Raw genomic sequence first — 17,846 nt, forward strand, 5'->3', positions numbered from 1 at the left:
ATTTGCTGGGATTTGTTCTTTCATTTTCCATAATAACTGGGGGCATGTTGCAGGAACCAGCCCCCTGGTTAGGCACTGGTGTGTGATCCCTGCAACCCCTTCTGGAGCATCTCACCAGTTGCTGGGACAGAAGCAGCAGATGCTCCACTACCATGACTCTTGGTTCAGGCTCAGCAGCTGATGAGCCTCCTGACCCGGCCAGATCCTGCTGGCTGCAGGGCAGAGGGGACCTGGCACCATTCCCTCTCCCACTCCATTCATGGGAAGCTGTTCTGGGGTGTCCACCTGACCCAGGGATGTGAAACTCCTACTCCCTGCCCCCAAATCTAGGTCTGTGAAGTGAGGCACAGAGCCACTCATCAGTCTGGGAGGTGTCTGGAAAAGAGGGGCAACCCCAGGGCATGGTGGGGACACTGTGGGGTCTGTGGGGAAGGACTGGGTGATCAGCAGGGGGTTTGTTCCCCATTTGTTCCCTATTTGTTCCTCAGGTTGGTGCTCTGGGTTCCATGATCTTAGGGACCAAATCAGAGAGAAGGTCTTTGCAGGGAGATCAGTCTGGTACTGGCACTTTTTTATGGTTTTGGGTCCATGTTGAAAAGATCTAAGCCTGTTCTCACAGTACATGTGCCCACTGCAGCTCCCTACAGTACATGTGCTCCAAGCCCCAGGCCCAGAAATCATGGATGTATTGTGCTAAATTTTTCATTAAAACTTTCATTGGAGACATCTGGCAGGAACAAGGACAGCCCAGGCATTTGATATCCCAAAAAGCTGAAAGGAATTGAAACCAGAGGCTGGTGAACCTTAGAAAGAAATTAGCAAGGAGCACCATTCCTTGTGTCAGAAGACACTTAGCTGCAGTGATGGTTTAGCTTTAGTTGCAATTTGATGCACATTATCTCTATGCTTCATTCCAGTTGGTTTTAGTGCCAGAGACTTTTGAAAGAGCAGCTGTAAAGCAGAGCTGCAGTGACGCTCACCTCGGGCTTCCTTAGAGTGCTTCAATCTAGATAATTTATATTTCTGAGAAAACCCCAGTAGATTTAACTACAAGCTTTTTAGTAATTTCCAGTGACAAGTAAGAGCAGGTTGATTTTGGAAAGGTCTACACATCCCTGCTGTGCTGTGTACACTGAGCTGCCCATGCTGGGCTGTGCCCGCAGGGGTGGAGGGACGGTGATTATTGTGTATTTTTTTCAGCTTCTAACCCTTGCTAAGCTGGGGAGAACATGAAGTGATACTGCAGCTTGTGGATATACTGGATGGCCCTGAGTTAGAGACAGACCAGGATGGTGTCGGTGCAGGGAATTTATAGTTCATGAGATATGTGGCTGTGGTGTCCATTTTTAATAACCTTTAATGAAATTACGGGCAGCATGGAACAAGTTTTTCAAAACGCTGGTGATTCACACTGGCAATTCAGTATTAGGAAAACGTCCCCAACTGCTCATTGGTCTGGTGTGTCTCAGTTTTTGCTCTCAGTACATCCCCTGTGCTGAGTTCAAAGGGCTGATGACAAGGGATGAGGGCTAAAAAAAGCTTTTCCCTCATCCTCCAGGCTTAGAGGGATTCTAGGAATTCATAGTTCATGAGATATGTGGCTGTGGTGTCCATTTTAATGACCTTAAATGAAATTACGGGCAACATGGAACATGTTTTTCAAAACGCTGGTGACTGCCTCTGCTGCAAACCCACAAGGTCAGTTCTTGTTGGGCAAACACAAGCAGTGTCAGCCACTGTGGCCGAAAGACAAGTGATGTCCCCTGTGCTGCAGGTGTCCCAGGGTGCTTTGGGAGGTGGCAGGAGCTATTTACAGTGGGCTTCTGGCTTCACACAAGTCCTGTAGGCTTCATTCTGCTGAGGGAAAACTGGTGCTGCAGCCTTGGATGAGCATCCATGCAGAGCAGAGAGAAAGTGGGGCTTACTGAGCAGTGACAGAAGGTGACCAGAAGAGAGATCCTTCCTCTCCTGCACCAGGAGCTCTATCTGTGCATGGAGCTCCCACTGCTCCTGCCAGTCATTGCCTGGCTGCTCTGTACCAACCAAACTGTGTTTGGGACTGGGAGACCTCCCTTCAAACCCCACTGTGGCCCCCGGGAACTCATACCTGCTTTTCAAGAGTTTTTGAGTCAACTTTGCTGGTTTTGCTAAAGTCAGTGAAGGCTTGATCTCACTGGAAGTGTGCACCTGGGATCACAGGCTTTTAGGACAGGAAGGCAGTACCCCAGCAGCAGCCTGGCTGTGCTGCCCTCAGATGGGAGAGCTCAGCTACAAGTCCTGCCTGTCCCCCAGCCTCTCCTGAAGGGTTGGAGAACTTTGCTGCAGGTGTATTTTTCTCCCTTTTTCTCACTGTTCTCCTGTGCTTTTCAGGGCACCCACATTGGCTGAAGTAGATTCGAGGGTGTTTTGGCAGCGTGGTCCGAGGAGCCTGTGGCACAGCCTTGCTCTGGGAAAGGGAGAGGGATGACTGAGTCGTGGCCAGGCCTTACTGCCTGAGCTGCCCCAGTCAGAGTTGCAGAGGTGCAGTGTGTCCTTGCTCAGCCTGTTTCTCCTGCACACAGCTGTGCCTTCCCCAGGCACAGCCAAGCTTGCAGCCCCAGGGATTCAGGTGAAAGTGCTGCTCTGGGTCTCCAGTGCTCAGGACTGAGCAGAGCTGTTACTGTCCTAGCAGGCTGGCAAAGGGGGCAGTGCTCAGTGGTTTTGTGGCTACTTTGTCCCCTTACCCATATCCTTCTCACATGGGAATTGCAATCATCCATGTATAAGAACCTTCCTAGATCAATGTGATGAGGCTTCTGCAGCTCCTTTTAGCAGCAAGAGCAGTGAACATCCTGGGCAGCCAAAATTGTATTTGGAGCTACATTTCTGTACCATATTCATGGTTTGGCATTCATGAACTGTCCATCCCTGGTAAGATTTGGGTGTTGTTCTTTCTGACTAGCCTCTATTTTGCCATGGTTTGTCACATCATACATCAGTCACAGCCTCTTGTCCATTCCTCCCTGACCCCTGCAGTGACGGGAAGCCACAAGAGTTGCCATAACTGATCCTATATCACCTTTTTTCCTTTCCATGGCCTTGCTCTCCACCCCACACAGGGCTGCTTTGGGTTCCCTGAGCACTGTGCAGCTCTGCCCAGGCATCCTGTGAGCAGGAGCAGGGAGGCAGGTCCCTTCTGCACTGTTATTTTGTTGAGATATGGGTGACAGTGGAAGGAAGTGCTGGCCATGGTCATAGCTGGCAGGAGAACATGTGCCCAGGAGAGGAAATTCTCACAACAAAAGGTCTGCAAACCACAGGTAGGTCGCAGAGTTACTAAAACTGGAAAAAGAGCAGCTCCTTTCCTTACACACTGTGTATGGCAGAAAACAAACACGAACTGTGGGCAGGCAGGAGTGTCGATCCCTTCCTCCCAAATATAGGGATGGGGCTGAACCAAGAGCACCAGGCTGAGCCTATAAAAGCAGTCGGGGAGAAAGCCCTTGGTGGCTCCTGATGTCCTGGCCATGCCTGTGGTCATGCTGTGACTGACCTGCAGAGTGGCAGAGGGCTCCTGACATGGGTCCTGTTCCCTGTGCTTGGAGTTTCATAAGGCTTTAGTGCTGCAGTGGGAATTCTGCTGTGGATTCCCTGCTGGGCCATTCCTGGGGCAGGGAAGGGTGCCTCAGCAGGTGTGGGTGCTTGCAGTAGGTGAGGGTGCCAGGCCTTTGGAGAGGGTGCAGCTTTGGTGAAGTCTGACCTTCCACTCTTTCTCTTGCAGAGATCTGAGATGTCAGCCCTTTCCTTCCTGCTTTCTGTTGACTGATTGTTAAGGTGAGAATTTAAGGCATGAAAACTAATATCTTGCCCAGGCTGGCATGAGCTGATTTTTCCCTTGTGCTCACCATGGACAGGTCCCTGTTCTTCCTCCTGCATGAGCTGCTCGTGTCCACTCCTGCCTGGTGTGGCTGCCCAGCAGGGGACTAGGACAGGCTCCATGTTAATAAGGAGTGGGGGAAGTCATAAATGAAAAACTAGGAGAAAGATGGTCTTCAGGGCTTCACTTTTTCTAAGAACTATGTTAATCCTTTGGAGATCCCTCCCCTTTGCCACTGGGAGAGATCCTGCTCCTCTGGGCATGGATTTCCTTTCCCTGGGGCCATAAAGGGTGGCAACTCCTTTTCACATTCCAGCTTTGAAAGGCAAACATCTCCCTGAAGACCTGCAGCAGGTGAAGGCTGGGAGGGTGAGCTCAGAGCAGACAGCTGGGAAGGGCTGTGGATGCTCGCTCTGCTCTAAGGAGTGCCCAGGGGACCAGCACAGGGTGTGTCTTTCATCTGCAGCCCTGAGCAGAGACGCTGCCATGGAGGTTTTCGGGGAGGCGGCGCCGTACCTGCGCAAGTCGGAGAAGGAGAGAATAGAAGCCCAGAACCAGCCATTTGATGCCAAGACCTACTGCTTTGTGGCTGACCCCGAGGTGGAGTACACCAAAGGGAAGATCAAGGCTGCCCAGGATGGGAAGATAACTGTGGAGACAGAGGATGGCAGAGTAAGTGAATTTCTCCTGGCCCTGCTGAGGGACCCAGGGCATCTGCTGAGGAGGGCAAGGAACGTGGGAAGCTCAGGCAAGAAATCTGCCCTGCTCTGCCCTCCAACTGGGACCAGCACAGCCTCCAGAGGAAAGCATAGCTCTGGATGCTGGGATAAACTTATTCATTGGATAATTATTCTTGGTGTGGGCTTTAAAGAGCAGGCAATGCTCCAAGCCAGGTTGGGTTATTGCCTTGCCAGTCTTGGCATTCCTCAACCACTGCCTTTAACACTTTCTTAGCTGTCATAGCCATTGATAAATTCTTTCCTTTACTGGTAGCAGAGCAGTCAGAGAATCTGAAAGTCCCTTTTGCATCAGAAATTGTCAGTGTCCCTGGCTGCAGTTTCCCAGAGGAACCTCCAAGGTGTTACTCTTCCAAAAATACTGAAATGTCATAGCAGCTCATGTCCTGACAACTTTTGTAACAAGAACTGCAGAGGCTCAAAGAACCACCTCGACCAACATCTTGGCAGTAGGTGCTACAAGAGTTTCAGAAAGCAAGTAAAGGGTGAGCAGTGATCCACAGCAGTCTCAGGGAAGTGACTGAGCCTGCACCAGGCTGAGATGCACAAGGTCCTACTTTCCTAGGGCCTGACTATTTTATGTCCATTTGGGCTTTTTGCCTCTGTAGTGGCCTGTGGGAAAGATTTCCACAGTTTAAAACTGGAGTAAGTGTAAAGTCCTTCCTTTGCTATATGCAACCTTATCTTTCCTTTCGCAAGGAGTAGAAGAGACTAATTCTTCCTTGCTATGGCCGTGGTTCTCTCTGCTATTCCTGACTTTGCAAACTTTGAAAGCATCTCCTTTTCACCCCCAAACTCTCAAGTTGTACTCTCCTCACAGAAAAGCCATTTCATATCTGTGACCGTCTCTGTTTCTCTTCTCTGGAGCATTTATAGTGCAATTCTGTCCCTTCTAAGAGGTGTGACCAGTAATGAAGCTGTGAATGAACTGATGGACACATCCTACATAATGCTCCCTTCTTTTCTCCCTTTCTTTTCTAACTATTCCTAATATTTTAGAGCTTCCTACCCTCTCCTGAGCACTGAGCTACCCTTGTGTTAGTAGTGACTCCCAGGTATGTGCTGTGAGGAGCAGTTAATGCACAATCTCTTGTTCTATATGGAGACTTCCTGAGAGTCCTAATTGCTCAGGTGTTTGAATGCTTTAGAAAGGTATTTAGGGATACAAATCACAAAACTGCTTTTGAAAACTGGGCCTGTAATTCTTGCTTTCTCAAAGGAGTCCAAGACCATTCCACTAGTCAGGACTTGAGGTAGGAAGTAGTGTTCTATCTTTCTGAATCAAATATGACTCCACACTATTTCTTCCCTGCCCTGGACTAGTCAGCTTGGACCAGTCCATGGGAGCAACAATTTCAGCAATGGATAAAAACAGTGGGATAAATCAGCTGAATAAATTACAGCAGGATTTTCAAGCTCTTTCATGGTTCAGAGATGAGCTGCTATCAGCTGTGAACATCTGCTTTCCTGTACATCTGCTGCCTCTCCTCCATCTCCACAGGCTCTGGCTGTGTGAGGGGGCGGTCACCCACAGTGTGAGCCCAGCAGAAGGTGCTGTTTGGAAGAGATAGAGCCATTCTTTAATTAGGAGTGGCCACAGACAGGAGTGGAACAAGCCTGTCCTAAAGAAGGATTTGCTCTTGATGAATCTTGTGCTGAAGACCTGAAGTTCATAAGCAGCAATAATGTGTAGAAAGATCTGGTCCAGCAGAAATCCTGTCTTTGTGCTTGTAGCAGTTCCAGGACAGTAAATGTACATGGTGTCAGTTTGCCAGTATTGTAGAGCTCCTGGCTGGCAGCAGTGTTTGTCCTGAAATAGCCATATCCTGCTTTGCACAGTTAAACAGAAAGAAAAATATGAATTAGAGCAGCCTTACAGATGTTATTACTTCTCTGTGTCTCAGTGTGTACTTAAGAAAGGACTGTGCAGAGTTGCTGAATCAAGGTTCACTCTTTCTTTCTGAATTATAGACAGTTGCTGTCAAACCTGATGATGTGTATGCCATGAACCCACCCAAGTTTGACAGAGTTGAGGACGTGGCCATGCTGACCCACCTGCATGAACCCGCTGTGCTGTACAACCTCAAGGACCGCTACAGCTCCTGGATGATCTATGTAAGTTCCCTCTTCTTCCAAAGCAGAAAACACAGCCACAAGAGCTGGACTTCAGTGACTCCTCTGTTCCATTTTTTCCCTGCAGACCTACTCGGGTCTCTTCTGCGTCACTGTCAACCCCTACAAGTGGCTGCCCGTGTACAACCCGGAGGTGGTGTTGGCCTACCGAGGCAAGAAGCGCCAGGAGGCCCCTCCACACATCTTCTCCATCTCTGACAACGCCTATCAGTTCATGCTGACTGGTGAGTTCTTCTATTTTGATCAGGTTCATAGAAAAAACTGTCAGAAATGCAGTTCTGCCAAGTGCCATTCCACTGCTGCCGTGGGCTCAGTCACCTCTGCAGGGTGCTACCCCAGCTCCTTGGGTTGGGTGTAGATTATCTGCTTAGTCTCTGAGCTACTGTGGAACTATTTTAACTCTGGATGATGTAAAACCTGATCCAGACAGCTTTCCCTGTCTCCTGAAATATTTTCTTTATTTTTGAAGCATCTGCTATTGTGCTGCCCATTTATCTGTGTTCCTGGTCTAAATATCAAGCTAAGGACCATAACAGGGACCTCTGCAAAGGGCAGTTGCAGTTGGATAGGACACAGTACCTGGGAAGTCCCTAGTCAGCACACCTGAATGTGGCTTCAAGCAACAGCAGGTAGATTCAGAACAGAGATGGTAGAAATATTTTCACCAAAATACATGGGTTTAGTTTGAATAAAGTCCTGTCCCATATTAAATATCAATAAAGTTAAAAAATGGTAAAGGCAGAAACAAGAAAGACTGCAAGATGGAGCAAAGGTGGAGGAGAGAAGACAAAAAGTGGCGTATACAGAGGGGAAGAGAGGAGGAGAGAAGACCATGCACCTTTTCAGTTTTGCCTGCTGAGATTTTGTTTCATTCCCTCTGATGGACACCAGGTCACAGTTGCCTGAGAACCAGCACTTTTCCCTGCAGCTTCTCTGACTGCAGGTGTTTTTCCCTTTGACAGATCGTGAAAACCAGTCTATCCTGATCACGTAAGTGCATCTGTCACTTTGGCCTTTGTGTCCAGCAAAAAGGGGCTGGATTTTTCTTCACTCTGTGCTTTCTTTCAACAGTGGAGAATCCGGTGCCGGGAAGACTGTGAACACAAAGCGTGTCATCCAGTACTACGCCACCATTGCAGCCAGCGGGGACCCAGCCGTGAGGAAGGGGTCTGGGATGAAGGTGTGAGGAGGAGGGGTTGGCAAGGGGCAGTTCAGAATGTCCACTTGTGGCTGTGGACAGCACTGGTGACAACCATTTCCCTCAATATTAGCTTCAGTCACTCTCTCTGGGGCAGCAGGACCAGGGGCTGATGTGCAGATACGAGCACAACAAATACAAGCCGCTGGAGCTGCCACTGCCACTGCACAGGTGTAGCTGTACCTGGACTGAAACCAGGACTGTGCCATTGCTGTCCGGGAAGAATCAGAGGTTTTCTCACATGGATCAGTCTGTTCCTGTGGCTGAGACCTGAGAACTCTGACAATGAGACCAATTCTAATAAGAGGCAAATGGCTCATTCACCATTTACCCCCATGCTGGTTCGTGGCACTGAGTCGAGAAGGTGCTGCAGTAGCACCTCACAGCTGAAATGAAGGGCACGTGGCTGCACATGTAATCATGCCATAGAGTCACTTCTTCCTACCACAAAGCTCACAGTGTTTTTCAATAATTATTCAATTTTTCTTGCAGGGTACGCTCAAGGATCAAATCCTCAGTGCCAACCCACTGCTCGAGGCCTTTGGGAATGCCAAGACCGTGAGAAATGACAACTCCTCACGCTTTGTGAGTCATCCTGTGTCTGTCTCTGCCCTCCTGCATTTTTAATGCTCTTTACTTGCTTGTTAGTTGCAACTGAGAGCCCCTGCGCTGGGAAAAATGTTCTTGTTGACCAATTTTCCGGGTTGGTTGTGAGATGCTGATGTGTTTGCAGCTATTTCATGCTCACAGCTGTGTGGGCTGGAGCAAACTGTTTCCCTTTATCTAGATTTGGATATCTAAGCTAATTCAGACTGATTTGGAGATGCTGTCAGTGAGACTCAAGAGAGAAAAACAGAGATTGCTGCACTGACCACTACCTTTTGTCTGCTTGCCAGGGTAAATTCATTCGTATCCATTTTGGAACCTCTGGAAAACTGGCCTCCGGTGACATTGAGACCTGTGAGTGACTGAGGGGGGCTGACTGCTGTGCTGGAAGGCAAAGAGCCTGAACAATTTCTATGCATACATATTACAGACCTGCTGGAAAAGTCGAGAGTCACTTTCCAGCTGAAAGCTGAGAGAAGCTACCATATCTTCTACCAGATCCTCTCCAATAAGAAGCCTGAACTGCTTGGTAAGGACAACCATCACCTGGTGACATTAGGTAAAGTCACTGTGGGAAACATTTCCCTCGACATGCCAGCTCAGTGATGGAGGGTCCAGTGGCACCTGGTGCCATCTGTCACATGCCCCCAGGTCCCCCTTTGGCAGTGCCTCAGGCTGTGCAGAGCAGGGACACTTTGGACATGTGCTTATTTACATCCCTTTACAACACCATCACGGTGTTGGCCAGGCCCTGCTGAGCACAGCACTGGTGTCTCCGTGTGACAGGGAAACACTCGGAGTTGCTCCACCTCCCATTTATTCTCCCTGGGTAAGTTCTAATGCAAACTGTGCGCAGGTGAGGTAGAGGGTTGACCAGTGTGCTCTGCCTTGCACCTTGCTGTTCATGTTGCTGGAGAAATTCCAACTTAGATGGGCCAGACCCTGTGAATAATGGTCAGTAGAAAGGGTAAGCAATTCTGGGTACAGGATGGCCAGATACTGTGATCTACATTTACCATTTATCTGAACTCTTCATCATATGGGCAAAAGTTATTCCCTGTTTCCAGTACAATCCCTCTGACCTTTTCCCTCTTCCCACTGCCATGGCATTCCCTACCCATGCCCCACATCTGTCCCAAACCATTTTGCTACTGAACTCACTATCAGTCCACTCCTCCCATCCCTCCCAAATATCCACAGAATATTTTCCAAGGTGGAGCTCCTGCTCCCAACCTCCCGTTCTGTGCCCTCCCACCATTTACAACCTTGCCCTTCCCTTCCTAGGGAGACTGATGTGCCAGGGACTTCAGGTCTGTACAAGGACACAGACAGATTTACCCTCAGTGTACTGAGGCTCCCCTCCTGCACAGAGCCCTGCACAGCTGCACACCTTCCCTTCCCCTCTTATTCTGCCATAGCATTCAGGATTGAAAATGATTTGGGAATTTTGGCCTCAGTTAGAGGGAGATGAACACACGTGTGAGTTACTCATGCCCAGCACACAGCCCCACTGGGTGCAAGGGCATTCAGGATGGACCAGTATGTGCTATGTACGAGTCTTACCTAAAAGCATCTTTTCTAAAAGGTGTTTGTGTGGCTGGCCCTTGTTCCATGTCTGCCAGTGCTCAGCTCCCCATTCACAACATGTTAAACTGGAAGGACTGCTTATCCCGTGGAAGGCAGATGAATGGTTTTCCTCTGTCTTTCTTGTCTCTTAATAGAAAAGCAAGAGTTTGGGATGCAAAAGGAAGGAGAGATTGTGAAATCTTGCTGAGCCATTGTTCCATCTTGCTTGCTAAGCTCTGGCTCTCACTCCTGTGTTTGCCTTTCAGAGATGCTTCTCCTCACAGCCAACCCATACGACTACCCCTTCATCAGCCAAGGGCAGATCTCTGTGGCCAGCATTGATGACCAGGAGGAGCTTGTTGCCACAGATGTGGGTACAGTTAATGAGGAGAGACAGTCTCACTCTTACTGTCACTGCTATAATCAGCTGATCTATCTGGTGTGCAGGCAGCCATTGGCATTTTGGGCTTCAGCCCTGATGAGAGAATGGGGATTTACAAACTGACAGGGGCAATCCTGCACTACGGGAACATGAAGTTCAAGCAGAAACCACGTGAGGAGCAAGCAGAACCAGATGGCACTGAAGGTAATACCTTTGTGGCTGGGAGAGAACTATTTACTTCCAACTGGTTTCCATACCATTTTTTTTTAGAAATGACAGGAGTTTTCCAGGAGAGATGCAGTTGTTCCCTATTGACCACAAAAAAAAAGGTTTGGCTTTCAGCTTACCAGCTCTAGTAAGGTCACTTTCTGCATCCACTTTATTCCTGATGACTCTGCTGAAGGACCTTGTGCCTAGGACATATTATTACTGTAGTGTTCACCAGTTTCTGGTCTCACATCCAAACTTGTTCTCCTTGGGTGACATTGTGGAGAAGTGGCTTGAAGGGAAAACCACTCTTGCCCCATTACCAATGCCCTCCCAGGTTTCACCACATCAATTGGGGCTGCTGTAGCCACTCCATCACAAGGACCAGCTCTACAAGTAAGAAGAGTAAATGAAAATGTCAGTCAAGCATTGTGGATGGGCTAAAGCCACCCAGGTTGCAGGTTTCAGAGTGAACTCTGGCTGGTTCCAATGCACTCTGTAGGTCCAAGCTAAGAAAAAAGTATTTTGGCTTATGATTTTGTTTTCCAGAGGCTGACAAAGCAGCATATCTGATGGGCCTGAACTCAGCAGACTTGCTGAAAGCTTTGTGCTATCCCCGGGTGAAAGTGGGAAACGAGTATGTCCTGAAGGGCCAAACAGTGGATCAGGTGAGTGTCAAGGAGCAGCAGGGCCCATCCTCTGCCTAAGGGAAGGAATGGGTGCAGGTCACAGCTGAGATGGTCAGGACCATTAAGGGCTGTTAGTGCTGGTGTGGGCTGTGAACCTGGGCACACTGAGGGGGTTTATTCTGGTGAGGCACTGGCTGTGCCCTGACAGAGGTGTGTGAACCATCTCCCTGCAGGTGCACCAGGCAGTGAATGCCATTGCCAAGTCAGTCTATGAGAAACTCTTCCTGTGGATGGTGATGCGCATCAACCAACAGCTGGACACGAAGCTGCCAAGGCAGCACTTTATTGGGGTCTTAGACATTGCTGGATTTGAGATCTTTGAGGTTTGATTTTACACAGCACTCTCAGACTTCTGGTTGTCTTTAAATTCTTTTTCATTTGTTTGACTTCTATGACCTTTCCTCTTCCTCATCCCAATGCAGACCTCAAGAACAGGGCAAATCTCTCTGAAGCTACTTCTGCCTTTGTAATCCATCACCCACTTTGTAAGAGAAGAGACATGGCAGAAGCATAGCCATGAATCTACTGTCCCCCTCCCCACAGAATCTGCATTTAGTGACATTAGGGCCACCCAAAAACATGGCCAGTGCAGGCTACAGCAACTTGTCTGTAAGCCTGGATCACCCATGGTATATTGTTTATGCTGTTATCAAAACCCTTCTGAGACAGCCTGGCTGACTCTGCTATGACATCTCTGTGAAATAAATTGATTGGAGGCAGTTTAATATTACTAAAACACTTACTCAAATATTAGTTCAACAGCTTTGAGCAGCTGTGCATCAACTTCACCAATGAGAAGCTGCAACAGTTCTTCAACCACCACATGTTCGTGCTGGAGCAGGAGGAGTACAAGAAGGAGGGAATTGAGTGGGAGTTCATTGACTTTGGGATGGACCTGGCTGCCTGCATTGAGCTTATAGAAAAGGTGAGTTTCTTAAGCATCTTTGGCACTCACACAAATTGGATCTGGAAGGGATTCTTGACAGTGTTTGCACTGAGTGCCTTCAACACAGTCTCCCTGTGAAACTTTCAGGTCTCCTCACCTCCTCTGTTCCTTTAAACATCACTTCTGTGATTAATTATCTACTGACTGCAAATGTATTCTGTCTTCTAAAAAGACACTGCTTGCCCTTCCTTCCTTCCTTCCTTCTTTTCTTCCTCCCTTTCTCCCTTCCTCCCTTCTTCCTTCCCTCCCTCCCTCCTTCAGAGCCTGATGTCTGCTTGCTTTTTGTTCCTCCTGTATAAGGAGAACTCACTACTGTATTCTAAGAAGTTACTGCACAGTTTTTGCTTGGCTTCTTTTGTTTTCCAGACACTGTCTGTGTAGTTCAAAACTATTTATGAAAATCTTTTGAGTGTTTTTGAATATCTTGCAAACTGTTCACAACAAATCTTGCTTGCCTGCTCCTCCCAAGCTAATTCTCTGTAAAATACCTCCAGTACTTTAATTTTAGCATTTCTTTCACTCTGTATAATTACAACTTGAATTAATCTTATTTGAAAATACCCTTTTTCTATTCAGCCCATGGGCATCTTCTCCATCCTGGAAGAGGAGTGCATGTTCCCCAAGGCAACTGACACCTCTTTCAAGAACAAGCTCTATGACCAGCACCTGGGCAAGTCCAGCAACTTCCAGAAGCCCAAGTCTGGGAAAGGCAAGGCTGAGGCCCACTTCTCCCTGGTGCACTACGCTGGCACAGTGGACTACAACATCACTGGGTGGCTGGAGAAGAACAAGGACCCCCTGAATGAAACTGTCATTGGGCTGTACCAGAAATCATCTGTGAAGGTTTTATGCCATCTTTATGCTGCCTTTGCTTCCATAGATGAAGGTAAGATCCGAGGATTATGCTTGTTCCTACTGTACCTGTCATCTGACCTGAGTCACTGTTGAGCCAGTGCTCAAGTGCTGTGTATTAGACACACAATTATAACACTGTCAAAGGGATCTGCAGCTGGACTGTCGTCTCATTTTCCAGCTGAAGGTGGTGGAAAGACGAAAGGAACCAAGAAAAAGGGCTCTTCCTTCCAGACTGTGTCTGTGCTCTTTCGGGTAGGTGTGTTCTCTGCTGGGAGGGCAGTGCTGTCACCCCTGGCTGCACAGGATCACCAGTGCACTTTCTCTGTGGCCACTCTGTGGCAAGTTACCTTTGGGATATGGCAAAGGTTGAGTTCTGATTTGCTGCTGAGGTCCAGTGGCATGTTGATGGAGAAGGGAGGTCATGTGCTTTGTCAGCATGGGTAGCTGTCTTGGCTTTGCCCTTTGGTCCTACCAACATCCTTCCCTTCTTTGGCTGTCAGTGGCTTCTTCCAGCATGTGTGACAACACTGTGTGGCAGCCAGTGCCTTGCAGAAAGTGTGGGTAACCCAAGTTACGTGTTGCAGCCCTGATGCTGCTGTGATGCATCTACACCTGAGGCCAGGAGCAGGCTGGTCCCTTCCTGGCAGGATGAAGAGTGCATCATCCCCTGGCTGGGACATGGGCCACACTCACAGTGTGTCATTCTTGCATGAGATGATTAAAGAATTGCACTACCCTGCAGAACAGGTGACTTTTGATGTCATAGACAAACATTGATTTTGTAGCTCAATTATATTTTAAATATATGTAACTAATATATCTAAGTAATAAAAGCAAGTAATTAACCCATTCATTTATTTGATCAATACTTCTTTTGATCAAAAAAGACTATATATATATATATATACAGTATCCCAGAATATAGTTCCTTTTCTTCCATTCTGGTCCTTTTTAAGAGCTCTTATGATCAGCCTTGAACCACTGATGGACACGTTTTCATTTTAAGACAGGAGGAAAGTTCTCCAATTGTATCCACTGTTAGTAGCCATTTACTTTGCTGATGCTTACACAGAATCGTAGAATATTCACTAGGGGAGTAAGGAAAAACTTCTGAATTTTTATTTTCATCAGAGTCAAATCACACTGAGAACTGAAGTAACACAGAGATTGCAAATGATCTCTGTTTTACAGGAAAATCTAAACAAGCTGATGTCCAACTTGAGAACAACTCATCCTCACTTTGTGCGTTGCATCATCCCCAATGAAACAAAGACCCCAGGTAATGCATAAAACACAGATTAGAAAGGGGCAGAAAGAGGAGCTGGCCAATGCTGAACCCATTAATACATCCCCACGGTGCTCTGTCACAGGCCTCATGGATCACAAGCTCGTTCTGCACCAGCTGCGGTGTAACGGAGTCCTGGAAGGCATTCGGATCTGCAGGAAAGGATTTCCTAACAGGATTCCATATGGGGATTTTAAACAAAGGTCTGTAATTGCATTATTGTGTTTGCATCAAGCCCAATTCATTTGAGAGAAGAATTTTGCTAAACCAGTCAATGATACAGTTGAAAAGATAGTTGAAAAGAACTACTTTGATATTTAGCAACTATGAAAAGCATGAAGACACATCTAATAGCATGGTCTGTGTGGGCAGTGCCCACCCGCACATCTTCCTGAATACTGTACACCAAAACCTGTTTTCAAGTTCATTCATGTTCATCTGAATCTTTGCTTTAATTCTCAAATTTGACACAAGCTTGTTTCAGCAAAAATACAGAGGGTGGTCAATGCACATCCTGTATTTAACCACTATCTAGTAGATGTTTGAAGAATGTAGTTTAAATAATTCTTACTAGAGTGGTTTCACTGAGAGAAAATTGTGTTAAACCTAATACCACTTTTTGATGAAATGCCAAGTTTGACTGGCAAATAGGGCTGTAGTAACAAAAGGGACTTGAGCAGGACATCTGAGCTAGTTCCACATGGCCCTCTCATTTTGTACTGAGCTATCATTTTTATGTGCTGACATTTCTACAGCACTAGCACATTAATGTAGAGATAAAAACCCCACAAGCAAAGAATCTTAACCTGGGAACTGCTGTGCAAATAAGACATTTTTAATGGTTGCTAAATTCAGGGCAACTCAGCTGGGGTTGTCTGTTCGTTGTGTTTGAACAAAGGCAAATGTAGGGTCAGATCTCCAACAACAAAGAAATCACACACACACACCCTCCCCCTTACAGCTCTGGGCAGGGTTGTGCTGGAGAGCAGGACACTGAGAAGGGCTGAACTGGTATCTGGGGCACTAAAAATGCCCAGGGGGGTGATGTGGGTGGGCAGATTTGTCAAAACAATAGGGATGAAATAATCTTTCAGTGTAGGATTAGGAAGTCCATTGCTGGATATTATGTCTAATTCTGGGTTCCATGCTTCAGGAGAAACAGGAGAAGATGGATATGGTTCAGAAAAGAGCTACAGGGAAAATGTGAAGTTAAGTGCAGGGAGAAATTTAAATCAAACTGTGGTGGTGAGGCCCTGGCACAGGTTGCCCAGAGAAGCTATGGTTGCCCCATCCCTGGAAGGGTTCAAGGCCAGGATGGAGCAACCTGGGATAGTGGAAGGTGTCCCTGCCCATGGCAGGGGATAGAACGGGATGATTTTTAATGTCCCTTCCAACCCAAACAATTCTGTGATTCTATTTAACTCATGAAATTGAATGTTAACAGATGGTTTGTTTGTGGCGTAGAGAACCTACAGATGTAAAGAGGATGTAAAGCAGGAAGCTGTTTGCTAAAAACTTACAGAGTCCAAAGGCATGACCTGAAAGAGGATGTTGTCAAGGTAGAAGTGAAATATTACCTTTCCTACAGTGAGGGTGAATAGTTTACCTGGGACTCTCCCAAGATTTGAAGGCTTCAGATAAGATAGAATTTTATTTTTTTTTCCCCAATACATACTAGCCTAATCACAAGAGGGTTGAATGAACAAGGGTCTGGGAGCACTATGTAGGGGTTATACAGGAAGTCAGATTAACTGCAGCAGTTCCCCTATTCCTAAAATCCATTCATTCTTTGAATTTACAGCTAACCCAGTGAGCTGTCCCCCTAGAATAGTGATAATGACTGTGACACACATGAGCAGAGTCTCTCAGGTCCAGAGAACAGACCATCCAATCCCTCAGTCTCAGTGAGGGCTGTAAGACATCCTTGGATCCTACTGAACTGACCTGCTGTTATTTGCTGCTTTTCTTACTGCTTTGCTATTTGAGGCTGGAGGTGTGAGTCAGACTCAGCCTTCCTCTGTAACTTCAAACTGACAGCTGTTCTTGTGGCATCCTGTGCACTAAAATGATACCGATGGGTAAGGTTTTTTCCTTTATTTTGTCAGATACCGCCTTCTGAACGCCGGTGTCATTCCAGAGGGAAAGTTTATTGACAGCAAGAAGGCATGTGAAAAGTTGCTGTCTTCCATTGAGATAGATCACACTCAGTACAAGTTTGGACACACTAAGGTAAATGTTTAATTTTGCCATGCAATGAGAAATCATTTATTGCATTGAAATGCAAGCCCAGCCACGAGTGAGCTCTGTTCCTTGGCTGCAGGTGTTCTTCAAGGCAGGTTTGCTGGGTGTCCTGGAAGAGATGCGAGATGATTGCTTAGGACAGCTGATCACACGGACCCAGGCTTTGTGCAGGGGATACCTCAGGAGGCTTGAGCTGAAAAGAATGTTCGACCACAGGTGTGTGTCCTCTGCGGGTCTGGTTGCTCCGAGATGGGCTTTATTCACAGCACTGATGGAGTACTTTGGTTTCAGAGAGTCCATCTTCTGCATCCAGTACAACATCCGTGCATTCATGAAAGTCAAGCAGTGGCCCTGGATGAAGCTGTACTTCAAGTTAAAACCTCTCTTAAAAAGTGTGGAAACTGAAAAAGAAATGGCCACAATGAAAGAAGAGTTCGAGAGAATAAAAGAAGAACTGGCTAAATCAGAAACCAAGAGGAAAGAACTGGAAGAGAAAATGGTGATTCTGGTGCAAGAGAAAAAGGATCTGCAGCTGCAAGTACAGACTGTACGTAATTTAAACCATTTTTGGCTCTTCAGATTACATCAGTTTTGTCTGAGTGTTCAGGAAAGGGTTGAAAGCAAATTCTGTTATTTCATGTTCCAGTCGCTTAATGAGCAGGTGATTTCTGCAAGTGTCAGGGCCAACGTGTGACAATGAAACACATTTCTGTTTTCTTTAAAAGGAAAATGAAAATTTGGCTGATGCTGAAGAAAGATGTGACCAGCTGATCAAAGCAAAATTCCAACTGGAAGCAAGAATAAAGGAAGTAATGGAAAAACTGGAGGACGAAGAGGAGATAAACGCTGATCTGGCAGCCAGAAAGAGGAAACTGGAGGAGGAATGCTCTGAGCTGAAGAAAGATATTGATGACCTTGAGTTAACATTGTTCAAGGCTGAAAAGGAAAAGCATACCACAGAAAACAAGGTGCTTTTTATTTCTGTTATTTGCGTCTTTAGTAACAGTTGCTCTGTCTGTGTATAGGCTGTAAAGGTTCTAACAGGAGCTAGAACACTAACATGAGTTCAAGTATAAGGAGGTCCTTGGGCCTGGTGTTGAATTTGGTCACAACTGTTGTGCAGAAAAACCAACCCATAGTCATAC

The 17,846-nt window shown here is 46.9% G+C and overlaps 1 protein-coding gene across 3 annotated transcripts in view; it reads left to right on the plus strand.

The window, feature by feature from the left end:
- The first annotated feature begins 1,309 nt into the window (after nt 1-1,309).
- LOC126642139 (myosin-3-like) overlaps nt 1,310-17,846 on the plus strand; it is a 47,731-nt gene continuing 31,194 nt past the window's right edge. For 2 of the 3 annotated variants that reach the window (XM_050319520.1, XM_050319522.1), the window contains exons 1-22: nt 1,310-3,813; nt 4,323-4,528; nt 6,565-6,708; nt 6,794-6,950; nt 7,689-7,716; nt 7,798-7,906; nt 8,417-8,509; nt 8,821-8,884; nt 8,961-9,059; nt 10,363-10,466; nt 10,544-10,682; nt 11,235-11,353; nt 11,548-11,697; nt 12,129-12,299; nt 12,897-13,206; nt 13,354-13,427; nt 14,367-14,454; nt 14,546-14,663; nt 16,566-16,689; nt 16,781-16,917; nt 16,993-17,248; nt 17,427-17,669. In XM_050319520.1, coding sequence (XP_050175477.1) covers nt 4,343-4,528; nt 6,565-6,708; nt 6,794-6,950; nt 7,689-7,716; nt 7,798-7,906; nt 8,417-8,509; nt 8,821-8,884; nt 8,961-9,059; nt 10,363-10,466; nt 10,544-10,682; nt 11,235-11,353; nt 11,548-11,697; nt 12,129-12,299; nt 12,897-13,206; nt 13,354-13,427; nt 14,367-14,454; nt 14,546-14,663; nt 16,566-16,689; nt 16,781-16,917; nt 16,993-17,248; nt 17,427-17,669 — 2,913 coding nt within the window. In that variant the 5' untranslated portion in view covers nt 1,310-3,813; nt 4,323-4,342. The remainder of the gene's footprint in view (nt 3,814-4,322; nt 4,529-6,564; nt 6,709-6,793; nt 6,951-7,688; nt 7,717-7,797; nt 7,907-8,416; nt 8,510-8,820; nt 8,885-8,960; nt 9,060-10,362; nt 10,467-10,543; nt 10,683-11,234; nt 11,354-11,547; nt 11,698-12,128; nt 12,300-12,896; nt 13,207-13,353; nt 13,428-14,366; nt 14,455-14,545; nt 14,664-16,565; nt 16,690-16,780; nt 16,918-16,992; nt 17,249-17,426; nt 17,670-17,846) is intronic. The other variant, XM_050319521.1, reaches the window with a different exon arrangement.

Source organism: Myiozetetes cayanensis, unplaced genomic scaffold (genome assembly GCF_022539395.1).
Source record: "Myiozetetes cayanensis isolate MyiCay16 unplaced genomic scaffold, myiCay2020 scf22, whole genome shotgun sequence".
Taxonomy (NCBI): domain Eukaryota; kingdom Metazoa; phylum Chordata; class Aves; order Passeriformes; family Tyrannidae; genus Myiozetetes; species Myiozetetes cayanensis.